General features: G+C 31.5%; 1 protein-coding gene across 4 annotated transcripts in view; it reads left to right on the top strand.

Moving 5' to 3' along the window:
• Window positions 1-14,610, top strand: part of LOC124354234 (histone-lysine N-methyltransferase E(z)) — a 43,804-nt gene extending 29,194 nt beyond the window's left edge. For all 4 annotated transcript variants that reach the window (XM_046804540.1, XM_046804541.1, XM_046804543.1 and 1 more), the window contains exons 11-14: window positions 1,949-2,119; window positions 2,532-2,714; window positions 3,414-3,579; window positions 10,645-14,610. In XM_046804540.1, the coding sequence (XP_046660496.1) occupies window positions 1,949-2,119; window positions 2,532-2,714; window positions 3,414-3,579; window positions 10,645-10,705 (581 nt within the window). In that variant the 3' untranslated portion in view covers window positions 10,706-14,610. The remainder of the gene's footprint in view (window positions 1-1,948; window positions 2,120-2,531; window positions 2,715-3,413; window positions 3,580-10,644) is intronic.

Raw genomic sequence — 14,610 nt, 5'->3', positions numbered from 1 at the left:
TATTTGAAATTGTTAAAAAAATTTAAGTGTTAACTAATATTCTCTTAGTGTAATGTTTTCCAAGTTGAAATAGTGGTGACATTTAAATAATCATAATATATTATTGTTCATCATGTTATCTTGTTTATTTTATATAATTATTGTAAATGTTTTCAGTGAATAAAATGTGTTTTGTTTTAATTGCATTCAATAATTTTAAATTAATTAGCTAGTTCATTTTCCATAGTGGTATCATTAGTACAAACATGGATTATTGCATGTATAACAGCAGCCTAGCTTATATACCAGTACAATATTGAGCAATTCATGACCTACATAAGTGTCATCATAGCTAGACTCACAAAATGTATCAAAACAGTTTTTGTCAATCTAATAGGAGAGAAAAATTTCAAAAAAAAATGTAATGATGTAATTTTATGATCATTATAATACAGATTAATGATTAATTTTTCTGTAAATATTATACATCACTTAGAAATTATTAAAAATTCCCAATTAGTATAAGTTTGGATGGTGAAAGTAAATATCTCAAGTAGTGGCATTTGGATCCAGAATTGTTGAATCTCAAATCTGATTCTGAATCTAAAAAATAATCAATTCCCAATTATCAAGTTTCGAATCCTAATAGATTTTTTAAATCTAAGAATAATTTTACCAAAATTACCATCAATATAATTTCTGTGATTCTTAAACCTTATTAGACTATGTGAATGAAAAGTAATCTCTGAATACCTCTCTATTTTAAAGAGATTTGCAGTTTTAGGGAAAAAACTATATTTTAAGAACTAATTCATATCCCCTACATTTTACTTCAGTATTGTAATTTAATATATTGTAATATTGGCTTCCTAAATATATGCTTTCAATCTGAAAAAATATGGGCATAAATGTGTATCACTTATTTAAAGTATTTTAAACTTTAAATGTTTGAAAAAATTCAATCCAACCCTAGTTATTAAAATATTACATTATAAAAATTACAAAAATATTGTTAAGTAAACAAAAATGAGCTGCTGAAATCTGTGCATAATCGGAGCAGACACATGGCAAAGTAAAAAAAATCAATTAATCAGTATTAACAAAAGTATGATAATTTGTTAATTAGGTAGGTTGTCTATGTACGGATTTTCATAAATCTAGTTGGATATATGATTCTTCTACAAGAGAACACACAGTTCAGTGCAACAAGATAGCCACCAGGGTTGCAGGTATTATATAAGACCAGATAGACAGATTGTGTAGTCCTATTTTTAGGAGTAAGATGAAGTAAAAAGCTACCACTGTGGGTACTTTTTCAATGTATCCTTTTAGTCTAGTCCCATACTCCTTTTCTGTCTCCGTTCTGGATTCTTTTTTGTTTGTATTGTAGTGAGAGTGTGACCCTGATATTTGTCAAACCTGCAGTGTTATGTTGGTGTGTTTACAGGTCAGAACCGGTTCCCTGGGTGTCGCTGCAAGGCTCAATGCAATACCAAACAGTGCCCCTGTTACTTGGAAGTGAGAGAGTGTGACTCTGATCTTTTTCAGACTTGCAGTGTTATGGTGGTGTGTGTATAGGTCAGAACCGGTTCCCTGGGTGCCGCTGCAAGGCTCAGTGCAATACCAAACAGTGCCCCTGTTACTTGGAAGTGAGAGAGTGTGACTCTGATCTTTTTCAGACTTGCAGTGTTATCTTGGTGTGTGTATAGGTCAGAACCGGTTCCCTGGGTGCTGCTGCAAGGCTCAGTGTAATACCAAACAGTGCCCCTGTTACTTGGCAGTGAGAGAGTGTGACTCTGATCTTTTTCAGACTTGCAGTGTTATCTTGGTGTGTGTATAGGTCAGAACCGGTTCCCTGGGTGCTGCTGCAAGGCTCAGTGTAATACCAAACTGCCCCTGTTACTTGGAAGTGAGAGAGTGTGACTCTGATCTTTTTCAAACTTGTAGTGTTATGTTGGTGTGTGTACAGGTCAGAACCGGTTCCCTGGGTGCCGCTGCAAGGCTCAGTGTAACACCAAACAGTGTCCCTGTTACTTGGCAGTGAGAGAGTGTGACCCTGATCTTTGTCAAACCTGTGGTGCTGACCACTTTGACATCCAGAAAATTACCTGCAAGAATGTCAGTGTGCAACGTGGCCTGCGTAAGTTTTCCACTTATTCAAACTGATCCATAACTCATGAATTTTATGAGCTACGTATATAGCTGGTTAGGCTGTAATGACTTCTCCTAGTTCACCAAGTTTGAGGAAGGCATGTTTGGTAGTGAAAACTTGAGCACAAAGTCCGTTATTCTGATACGTGAACATTAATAGTTATATTTATTATTCCTTGAATGCTTTGGCTTTTCCAAAATTGTTATGCTTAAAGTATCCACTTGTCCAATTGTGTCAATTCACAAGCATTTGGAAAAACTAATATTGTTTTATAAATAGCCAATTGTCCCTTAAATAAAAAATTGCCTACCCCCAACAAGTCTTAAGTCTCTTATGCGTCCAAGAGTTCTAAGGTTTTGTTCTTTACCAAGGAATGTGTCAAATTGAGTGTATTGTACAGACAAACATCTTCTGATGGCACCCTCAGATGTGGCTGGCTGGGGAATATTCCTGAAGGATTCAGCTCAGAAGAATGAGTTCATCAGCGAGTACTGCGGAGAGATTATCTCCCAGGATGAGGCAGACCGAAGGGGCAAGGTTTACGACAAGTATATGTGCAGCTTCCTCTTCAATCTCAACAATGGTGAGCCAGGACGGATTGTGTATTTGAATCCTAGAAATGGCTGCCACTTTTTTCCTGAAGTGGCAGTCCAGTTTTGGAATTTTTGTCGAGTTTCATTAAAAAGCAGATGTTAACTGTAATCATAGGAAGTAGAGTTACTACAATATAATAACAATGATCAAGCTTTTTCTTGTTTATATAATAATGATATAATTAATTTGTTATATCAGTCAGATGTCTTTAAGGTTTGCTAGAAAATTACAAACTAAATAACTAAATATAATTTCCAACAAAACAATTTAAAAGAACAAAGAGGGTAAAGTTATTGGTATTAAATGCATTACCCTATAATATTTTGACAGCAATAAATCAAGTACTAACATTGACACAAAAAAGTATCTTTTTAAGGCTTTATTTTAATTTGATTGTACATTTGATTTACCTATTTAAAGAGTTGTATAATTATGTGCATTGAAAAATATTTTTTAATTTAAATGATCAAACGATAATCGTGAAGTAATATCACTGTGATTAATTTCAGTCTAACTGGTTTTCTTTCAATTATTTTATCTTAGCTTTTTGTTGTATTCCTCTAAATTAAATGAAAATAAGATAACACCTTATTCAAAACTATAAGAGAACTATGTGGTGAGAGAGTAATTTGAAATATAAAAATTACGTGCATAAATGTAATTTCACAATTTTTTATGTTTTCCGCAGACTTTGTAGTGGATGCCACTCGAAAAGGGAACAAAATCCGCTTTGCCAACCACTCCATCAACCCTAATTGCTATGCCAAGGTCATGATGGTCAACGGAGACCATCGCATTGGGATTTTTGCCAAGAGGGCTATCCAGCCTGGCGAGGAGCTGTTCTTTGACTACAGGTCAGTTGTAACACAGTAGACAGGTGTTTTTTGACTACACTGTAAAGTGAACCTTTTTAAGGTTTTGTCAAGAAAGTGGCAGTAAGATTGTGGGAATTATTTCAGTTGTTATTTGATGACATGTTTGGGAAAAAAGCATTCAAGGACTAAAAGTAAAATATTCCTTGTTTTAGTAATTATACTTTGTACTAAGTGCCATATAAAGTTATATTTTTAATTTGATTTTGTTAACATGTGTTCTAGTCTAGTAATATTCAAAGCGTTACTGTTTGGGTAGACTTTTGAGGAACCTTGCAGCAAGCTCTTAACCCTAGAACTGGCCATCATTTCCCCCAAAATAACAGGCACTTTTTTACGGTATTGTAAGGGTTCATTATTCATGATATCACTGCTCATCTATTTTTCAAGATACTAACATTTTTCAAATATCAATATTAGAAAAAATAAATGTAGGTTTACAACAAAAGCATTAAATATTGAATCATTTGAAATTTACTTTAACCCTTTCCGGGCCAGGCGGCAATATATTGCCACCATAGATCGCGTTTGAAAAGTGCCAGGCGGCAAACGTCGGTGATATATGCGAAAAGCGCCAGGCGGCAATATATAGTCTCCTTGATATTCGTCGTTTTCTTAAATAAATACGACGTCAAATGATTAAAGTTTTATGTTTTTTTATTCCCTGGTATATTTGTAGATAATTAATATGAATATCATTTTTATTTTGGAGATCTATGCATTTTTATTTCGTAATTGTCACGTGACATTATCAGCTGACTCGATCTATTGTTGTTAATTTTTTATGCTTTAGTGTAATCGTACTATTGTATGCTATTGAAACTGTTTATGGATCCTACAATCATCTGTTTACCGGTACATCCATAACGTGAATATTTATTTTAAGTTTCTTGCAATGTAAGAGTCAGTTGCTTTAACACTTATAAAATGTTGCGAAGTACAATTATGCGTATTTATACAAAATGTGTCATAACAAATTTATTTATGAGAGAAATAACACAAAATTGTGTATGGTTGTTCCTTTCTAAATGTACAATATAATAAAATAGCTTCCCACAGTAAAATTATTTTTCCTTTTTTAGTTATTTGCAGAAAATAAAATAAAAAAATAAAAAATTTTGGTGCAACTTTTAGGTCATTCTCTAATTTTTATGAAAAATTATAAATTTTAATCTAAGAGACTGCAAAATCGCCAATTTTAGCCTGGCACTTTTGACTAGTCACAAGGGGATATGAGATGTGAAAAAATTTTGCAACATCTCATATTTGGTCCTGGCCCTGAAAGGGTTAAAAAATAAATGGTTTAACATACAAAAATGAATAAGGAATAATATTTTCTCCATGTATAGCACCCTCACAGGCAATGTGAAATCTATTTGAAGTACATTCATCCAAAATGTACAAAAGTTTTGTTATATATCTAGTTCACAAATTATAAAAAAAATTTTTCAGGAAATGCAGTTTGGTAGTAAATTTGAATAATTTATCTATAAAAACTACAAAATCTGCAAATATATCTTATTGCACCATTTTGAATATAATTATGACAGTTTTGATTCTATTGGATGAACTTATTTTTTACTAAAATTTAAATATGTGTACAAAAATAAAATATAGAAATTTGTTATGTAACATTTGGCTAACAAATTTTTGAATTTTTGCCTTTGAAATAAAAGCCTAGCCTTTTTTAGGTAACAATTTTGTTTTCATAAAAAAATTATTTAAAGGCCTATAGAAAGTACATTTATATAAGTAAAAAAAAAATGTTCAACAATATATTTTTATCTTTATTATTTCTAAAGTCAGTAGAATCAGATACAATTAATTCACTAGGCAATGTTCATCCATGTCAGATAAGACTTCATCCATAGACATCAAACTAACATTGTCTTCTGATTCACTACGCAATATATTCCTAATGCCACTACTGTTAAAATTAACCCTCATTGTGAAATGTACGATAAATTATTTACTCAACAATGAAAGTATTAAACCTATATGAACATTGGCCAACTTGTGATTCTAAAAAACTCACTTTTTAGGGCACTCTTACTGAAAAAACCCCACCTGTCAAAAGGTTAATTCATGAAACACAATGTTTATTTATACACACTAAACAATGAATAATCTAAAAGATACAAAAAAATAGTAAACAGTACACTAGTATTGACAATGGTGTAATAACACCCGAGAAATCACTACGGCAACAAGATGATGCGTAGTTCTCGTCTACCAGCTAAGTCGATGATTGTGTAACAGAACAAAAATAAAACACAAGTTCAACGACTTCAGTGATGATATCGTTCCTTATAGAAGTTCTTCTTTGTTTTGATATGATTTTCACTACTTCCAGATAATGATAAATTAAAATAAATTTTTAACTAATGAAGCTATTTTCATTAAGCATTTTGGGATTTTACGAAACCTAACCTTTTCAAACAACTACTGTATACACATTTATTTGCTTACAGGCTATTAAAACGATGTTTCTGAAAACCAAGAATACATACACCATTTTCATTAATAACGACACTCACGATCGTGTAGAACGTAAACTCTAGATAGGGAATTTTGAAAAACATATAGTAATTTTTGCGTGTTTGAAAATCATGTCAACAAATCAGAAATACAATCAAACCTCAATATAACGAACCTCAAGGGACCGGACAGAAAATTCGTTATATAGAGTATTTTGTTATAATGAGGTTCGTTATATTGAGGTTAGGTTAGGTACAATTTCGCTACATCGAGGTTCACAGACCATCGGCTCGGTCGTGAAATCGTATGCTGTACTGTATTTAAATAGTGTGTAAAACGAAATAAAAAAAGGCATTTAATTTGGAACAATGAAACTTTATTTTTATTTTTTTGTTTTAATTAAGAATACAGTATGTAAACAGAAAAACTGTAATACAGTAGCTATGTACTTTGAAAACACATTAAAAGAAAATTTAAAATCAAACATGACCTGAACAAAACTTAAAAGTCTTACGCTACAGATAGTAAAAAATACAGTACTTGTACTGTAAAATATTACTAAACTAAAAATTACAGATTGTTAAAGTTTAAATGGCCTAATCTACATTTTGTGTTTCAATGGCATCATTATTGATGCTGTTTTCACCCTGTTTGTTAGAGAAAAAGTCTGTAATAGTAGTTCTACTTACGTGATGTGACGTTGATAATATCCAATGAGCAATCCAATTCAGTTATAGATTTTACCACACTTTCACTCAAACCACCCTTTTTAAGAAAAAAACACTTTAGAACACCAATGGCTTCACGAGCCTCTTTTAAATTAGGGGCATTACACAATCTGGTTCATCGTCATTGTCATCTTCTGCAGCCATATTTTCGTCTGGAACAGAGGTCACAGAAGGAATTATGTCAGCGTCTATCAACTTCCCACACACAGCCACGTCGTCATCAAAAGTAACAAAGTCCTCGAACTCTGCATCCTTCTCTAGCTCTAATGCTTCTTTGACTGTTTCCCAACCCTCCACAGTGTCGATTTTTTGTGTAGGAGGCTGGTCTGAATTGTCCTCCTTAGTTGTGACAGGGAATCCACTCTTCTTGAAACTATTACAAATTGTAGTTTCTGTAACTTTACTCCACGCTTTTGTGATCATCCACATGGCGTCCAAGACATTTATATTTGTAGGTAAATGGTTTTCCATGTCTCTAAGGAACTGTTGTACGACCTCTTTTCTATAATTTACTTTAAAACTTCGGATAATGCCCTGGTCAAGCAGTTGCAGTTTGGAAGTTGTGTTTGGAGGAAGATACTCGACCTTAATGTTACTCAGCCTAGGAATGTCTCCATGAGCTGTGCAGTTATCAATGAAGATGAGAATTTTCTTCTTTTTCTTATTCATATCTTTGTTAACACTTTGAAGCCATGCCCTGAAAGCGTCACAATTCATCCAAGCCTTTGTATTCGCCGTGTAGTCTGTAGGAAGTTCATTCACGTTTTTAAAACAACGTGGTTTTCTCAATTACTAAAGGCTTTAACCCTCTCCCGGTCGAATTACCGCGACGCGCTTCTGGCGCTACTGGGCTGAATTAAATAACCGCTCTGCCGCGAGGGGACACTTATTCGCGTTTTTACTAAGTTAAGAACTTTATTTTAATAAAACTATTATGTATTATACATCGTTACAAAGATGATTAAATCCTATATAATAACGTTGTATTTATAAAAAAAAGTATCAACCTTATGAGGTAAATATTAAAATCAAACAAAAATGATGCTATCACGCAAACACCTTGAACCTGCCATCTATGAAGTACAGAACCAAATGTAAAGACTGCGAAAACAACTAACGAAATGATTTCAGTAAATAAGTGGTTATAAAAAGTCCCAAATAGTTCATCAAATTACGTAAGATAGCAGCACAATCAGAAAGAATTGTACTACTGAACAACTAGATCACCGTCAATGAAGTAATCAATGAACCGTTTCAAATTATTAATCCTAGATAGCGTCCCTAGTCATAAAAATATGAATAAACAAGGCAACAATGACACTGCCAATAGATATTTCCAGTATTAGTTCCCCAAACAACCGTATGACAGCAGCACAAAGCAGAGAGCGTTGATAAAGCAGTTGGAGGCGTTTGGACTTTAGCACCAGGTGCCCTGCCGAGGCGTTTCGAGGCGTTTGCCCGGGAGAGGGTTAATTTATGAGTCTCTGTGCAGTTTGCTCCCAGCATAACTGTTAAACGATGTTTACTATTTTTTCCACCATGGCATTTATCACCCTTAACCCTTTGACCGCCGTGAGCCACTATAGTGGCTCTCTGTATGCGGTACCTTGAGCGCCGCGGGCCACTATAGTGGCTCGCCGTATGCGGTACCTTCAGGGCCGCGGGCCACTATAGTGGCTCTGTGAACTTTACGTCTTTGTCCTTATAGTTTAAACATAATATATATAAAATATATTTATATCAACTTTGAATTGTATTGCTCTGCTTCATTTCAACTATAAAATATTGATATTTACTTGTTTCTATAGTAACAAGTGTATCTTCATCCTACAGCGGAATTTTTGAAATTTTTTGAATTTTACTTAAATTACATTATTTTATGCAATTTCTGTGGAATATATTTGTAACTTTTAGTATATGCTCAAAACAATACGTACTTTTAGGTTAAAAAACGTTATTTGAGCCCAAGTTACTTATTCAGTGTGTTTTTGGACCTCAAACTTAAGATTTTTTTATTTTTTTAATTACGACAGGCATACATACTACTAAACAAATGTAAAAAAAATAATAAAACTGTAATTTATTACATCAACTGAAAGTACATCTCTTCCCCTCAAAAACAAAACCAAAACTAAAAGGCTAGCTCAAAATTTACGAAAGTTATGTAATTTAATATGTGACCATGCAAAAACGGGTGATTTTGCCGTGGCGGTATTGGATCCGTGCGGTGCTCAAACGTCTGGCGGTCTAGCGAACGACGGCGCGCGGGAGCGGCGGCGCACAAAGGGTTAAATGACAATGTTTTGTCAGGTAAACATTTGAAAACAATCCAGTTTCATCTGTGTTATAGATGTTTTCTGGTGCATATCCCTCGGTTAGCTCGGGAAGATTATCTTTGCACTCAATACAAAAAAACCTTCATCGATTTTTGCACTTTCACCGCACATTTTTCGAAAAATAAGTTCATTTCGTTTTTTAAAGTTTTGCAACCATCCATTGCTTGCTCGGAAGTTCTCGTGTCCCAGTTCAAAAGCAAACTGTTGGGCTTTTTCTTGAAGTATAGGTCCACTTATTGCAATATTTTTGTCTCGGCACTTCTTCAACCATTTAACCACACACTCCTCTATGTCCTTCAGCTCACACGATCTTATCTTTCTGATTTTGAAACACAGTACACTTCTGTCATCGAACTTCTCTTTCTTTTTTAAAATTGTAGCTAAATTGCTGGGTGAAATGCTGAATTCTTTCACGATGTCCAATTTTTTTTGTCGGATTGTCTTCAACGCATTTGATAATTTTTCATTTACACTCTACGCTTATAGCGCGCCGTTTCTATTTGTTATTGGCGTCCATCGTCACTAAACTACTGTAACTTAATTCCCAGGATTACTAAAAATTCATTATATGAAGGTTGTGAGCATGCTTTATTCGTTATGTAGAGGTGAAATTTGTATTGATTCTTATGGAGACTTCTAGGGGATTTAAAAACATTCGTTATATCAAGGAATTTGTTATATTGAGGTTCATTATATGGAGGTTTGACTGTATGAACGTCCAAGTTAAAAACTTTTATGACAAACACAATGTAACTATACAATTTTTATGGTATAATATGAAACCTTGGATCTTATTCTTTAAATTTTTATATATTTTAGACAAACAAAGGAAAAATAGACTTGCTGTGAGAGATCATATTACAACATAGTAGTTAATGTGTCGTAAATAGCTTAGTGCCATTTGAAAATCTAGTTAATGCGTTAATAATCTCTTAAAGCCAGTTGCAGGGTTAAGGATTTATTATAAGAATTACTGTGAGAGTTAAACTAATGTGAAAAACAATTTGAAGAAAATATTTTTTATAAATTTATATTTGGAAACAATTTGGATAAAACGCTGTATTAGTTGAAGGTAATGAAGGCATCTAGACCACATGCTAGTAAAATTAACTTTCAACAAAATGTTGAAGATGGAGAGCTTGTTTTGGTTATTCTTAATTTAATCAGTACATTGAGAACACACCAACCAATACTAATTACTTTTTATTTTTGTGAGGCCTTTGGATAGGAAGACTGTCTTCATCAGACAGTTGGTGTGTTCTCAATGTAGTGATTAAATGCAACAAAAATGCTTTGCTTTGATCAGTACATACATAAATTGAAGAAATTCATCTTTGTTACTGTTGGTATTACAGACCATTTATAAGACAAGGCTGGAATATTTTCTATAAATTAAGTTTTTTTATATGTTAAATAAGTGAATAAAATAAACTATTGAAGTGATTTGTTTCTGAAGAGTTGGACTGCTCAGAAATTTCTAAATACATTATTTGTGTTTTTTCCAGATATGGACCAACAGAACAGCTCAAGTTTGTGGGAATCGAGAGAGAAATGGAGTTCTTGTAGGTTTCCACCCACCACTGGCAGATCTTAAGTTTTATATATGTGGTTACCAACTTCTGAATTTTTTCCTAAAATCAATGCTAAATGTTTGACTTGTTTTAAACACTTTTTAAAGGTTTAACCTGACATATAGATGTTTTTTAATCGAACAATTGTTTTGGAATGTTATAATTTGTCATAGGTGTATAAGTAAAATGGTAAAGTGTACTTGTTTTAATGTTGTTAACGACTATATCAGTACATTCCCAAGGGATCATCATAATGGTAGTTCTTTTACTATTAATTGTGATTTTTAACTTAGTATTCTAATAATTTGAATCAGTAATAGGAATTTTGGTAAAACTATTTGGTACATTACAGTATCTGGATTTCTAGATGATTATTTTTATTGAATAGTGTTTTATTAATATCAGTGTGTCAGTAGCTTATAATTTCCCATCCATTGACATCAGTACCAAAGAGAGAAATTTCTTTGGCTTTCTCTAATCTAAATGTTAATGTTTCACATTTTAATATTTTTCTGTTTTTAATACTATAATATTATTTTATACTTCATTTTATAATGTATCGTATTTCAATGTATATACCTTTTTGTATTTGAAATTTTTGACATAAGTTATGCATTCCATTCACAATTTTTACTGGTCACTTTCCATGTACTGTGATATTTTTTTCTTTTAAAGTTTCTCAATTTTAAATATGTATTGAATGTCATTACTGAACTAATTGAATTCATTTAAATGGGTGTGTTTAGGTATTCAAATAAATTTTGTATTTTTCACATAAAAATTAAGAAATAGATTAAATATGCAACTACATTTTTAGATTATTAATGTACAATTATATAATAAAGTTATCATGTAACTTGTCTGAATTAATAAAATTTATACTTATTGTTAATTATACCTAATATGCTTTTATCAATGTCAGAAGTAAATATGGTTTTATAAATAAAATATAATTGCCATTGGAGTATTAATCCTAATAGTATTGTAAATGTGAAAGTGCCTTTGTTTGTTTGGTTATCACGCCTAAATTATCCAACTGATTGTACTGAAATTTTACATGAACATTCTTACGCTTCCTGGAATGAATATAGACCTATTCTTATTTTGAAAGAATAGACTGTAAACAAACTTTAAACACTCTGGGCTACATAAAACAAAACAAAAATGCCGGAAACTAAGGCCGGACTAAATTACATTGGCCTTAAATATACACTTTTTCTCATAAATTCTTGATTGTGGCAACAAGGCAACATTGGCGTTGGAAATATAGTTCACTCTTACCAGCAATGGTCATACATGTGCAATGCCTACTAAATTGTGTGCAAAACAGCAGGTAACTACTAGCAGTGCAGATATAAGAGACAATGTAGTCTAACATTTACTATACATTTTAAGACCTATCTTAGTTGTCTTTTAGAAGTAGGCTTCTCAGAGCTGAGTATGTATATCCATTTTCCTTATCAGAAATCAAGGCAAAATCAACTATCAAGCTAAATATACTTAGACTGAAGTAAATTACAATAGCCACAAATATACACTTTTATACATTTTTTCTTGGTCGTGGCAAGATAGCAAACTCAATATTGGCGTTAGAAGTATAATTCACTCGAACCAGAAGTGCTCATACAAGTGGGAAACGTACAATATTGTGTGCAAAGCCACAGGTGACTGCTAGTATCTGTAATAAATTTACAATATTTTGCATTTCAAAGTTGTTAAAAGAAAATGGATTATATAAGAAATCTAAATTGATTTGAAACACTTTTGAATTATTGTTAATTATGTTACTTAATGCAACCTATTAGGTTCAAATAATATGGCACACACAGTGTAATAAAGTTTTAATTTTATTAAATAGTTAGAAAATCAGAAACTTCTGAACGGTTAGCATTAATTTTCAGACTTCGAACTAAAATGTTGTTTTAGTACATTTTAGTCAAAAAAAAAAGTTTTGTGAAATTTAATAGGGTTAAAATAATGAATATAATTCTTTGAGAAATTGAAAAAAATCCAGATTTGATTTATGAAAAATATTTTATAGTTAAAATCTTAGTAATTAATTATTGAAATTCCCATTTTTCCAACTCAAAACATTAAACAAATTTATTGTATTATTCATAATGCATTTCATACTATAATTCTTACAGTCCCAGGCTGAGTGATAAAATTCAGCGTTTGAACATTTTTTTATACATAGACAAATAGTTTATTAGTATAAAACAGTATTTTTTTATTTGTAATAATCTTTTGTTCTTTGTTTGTAGTTCGTAGATGAATAGTTTCTTTAAAGTAAAACATGTTTTTATTTGTAATAATCTTTTGTTTGTTTTTAGACATATAATGCATGATATTAATCTTTATATTTTCTTATAGAGCGCAAATTAGCTTTAAAAAAATAAATATTAATTTGCATAAAGTTCTATTCAAATTAAGATTTCTAAAGATATTATAGGAAGTAAAAACATTAAAATTTGTTTTTTTTTTACAAATGTATAGAAAATAAAACATAACATTTTTCAATTCGCTGAAAACGGAAAAAAACCATCATAATAAAAAACATAAAATTGAAATCTTAATTATAGTCATTCCACAGTTACTCTAAATAATGTTAAAATGTAGATATAACACACAATTCCGTCGGTAAACTTTAACTTGCACCAGTCGAATCCTCTACACATAAATATCAATTCAATTTAAATTCGTAATATTACTCTTTGTCAGCTGATATCGATCCAAATGCCGTACAGCATACAGCTGACAGACTATGCAGCTGGTGACGCGCTGCACGGCCTTGATGATCTTTGTTGCTAGGTTATTATTATTTAGGCTAATTGTTTATAATTTATTGTTATGTTGTGAAATGGGTGATCCTTGTCGTTCAAATGATATACGTGAACTATTGGATGATGAAAATATTAGTTCTGATGATGAAAGTAACATCGGCAAATGAAGTGCATAATGATATTTCTTTGTCAGATATGTTGTCAGGTAATCTGATAAAACAAGTAGTACATACTTTACATTTTTATCAAAAAACTTGTTTGTGTTGTAAATATGTGTAGATATGTTATAATCATTTTGTTCACTACAAAACTGTGTGTATCTTGTACATTTACAGTATCTTACTATCTCAAGTCATGTGTATGTTACATGAAGTGGAACTTAGAAATCAAACAATTTACAATACACATTTTTTAATTTATGTACAAATAAAAAAACATTACTCAAGTTCATATTTTTATTATTTTAAAATTTTCTCTGGTTTCTAACAAAAAAAATCTATACAATATAACACTTATTAACTTAGCATTGAGCACATTTTTTTTAAAATATGCTGTGCAAAGACAAAAACCAATGTACCATTCTGAAAGTTTCTTATTTTCAGTCGGAGAGTTAAGGTAACAGTTTGATGCATTTCATTATGTTTTTACGAACTACAGTTTGTGACCATAGATAATATCTTCAAAAGCTAGATTTGTCGTCATACGCCTGTGGGAGTCATCTTTACCACACAGAATTTCCTGTGGTACTCGTGAGATGGGTTAAAATTAACAAGCGTTTTTATTTCAAATAATTTTTTATCCTTTGCAGTTTTTAGACAAATAGTTTCTTAAGATTAAAACATGTATTTTTAATAATCTTTTATTCTTTGTTTGAAGTTTTTAGACTAATAGTTCCGTAAGACTAAAAAGTGTTTTTTAATTGTAATAGCCTTTTATTTAGTAAATATACATAATAAATAATGCCTCTTGTTCATTTGTAATATTTTATCAGGTTTTTCGATGTTTTACATAACTTCAGAATGTTGGTAACAAGTCACTATTTGACTAAATTATTTTTAATTTGTTGACAGTAATGTCCTTAAATATTTCTTTTATAATAAATTTTTATGACAACAAA

The sequence above is a fragment of the Homalodisca vitripennis genome, chromosome 2 (assembly GCF_021130785.1).
Source record: "Homalodisca vitripennis isolate AUS2020 chromosome 2, UT_GWSS_2.1, whole genome shotgun sequence".
Classification (NCBI taxonomy): Eukaryota; Metazoa; Arthropoda; class Insecta; order Hemiptera; family Cicadellidae; genus Homalodisca; species Homalodisca vitripennis.
This window is presented reverse-complemented; position numbering and strand designations above follow the sequence as displayed.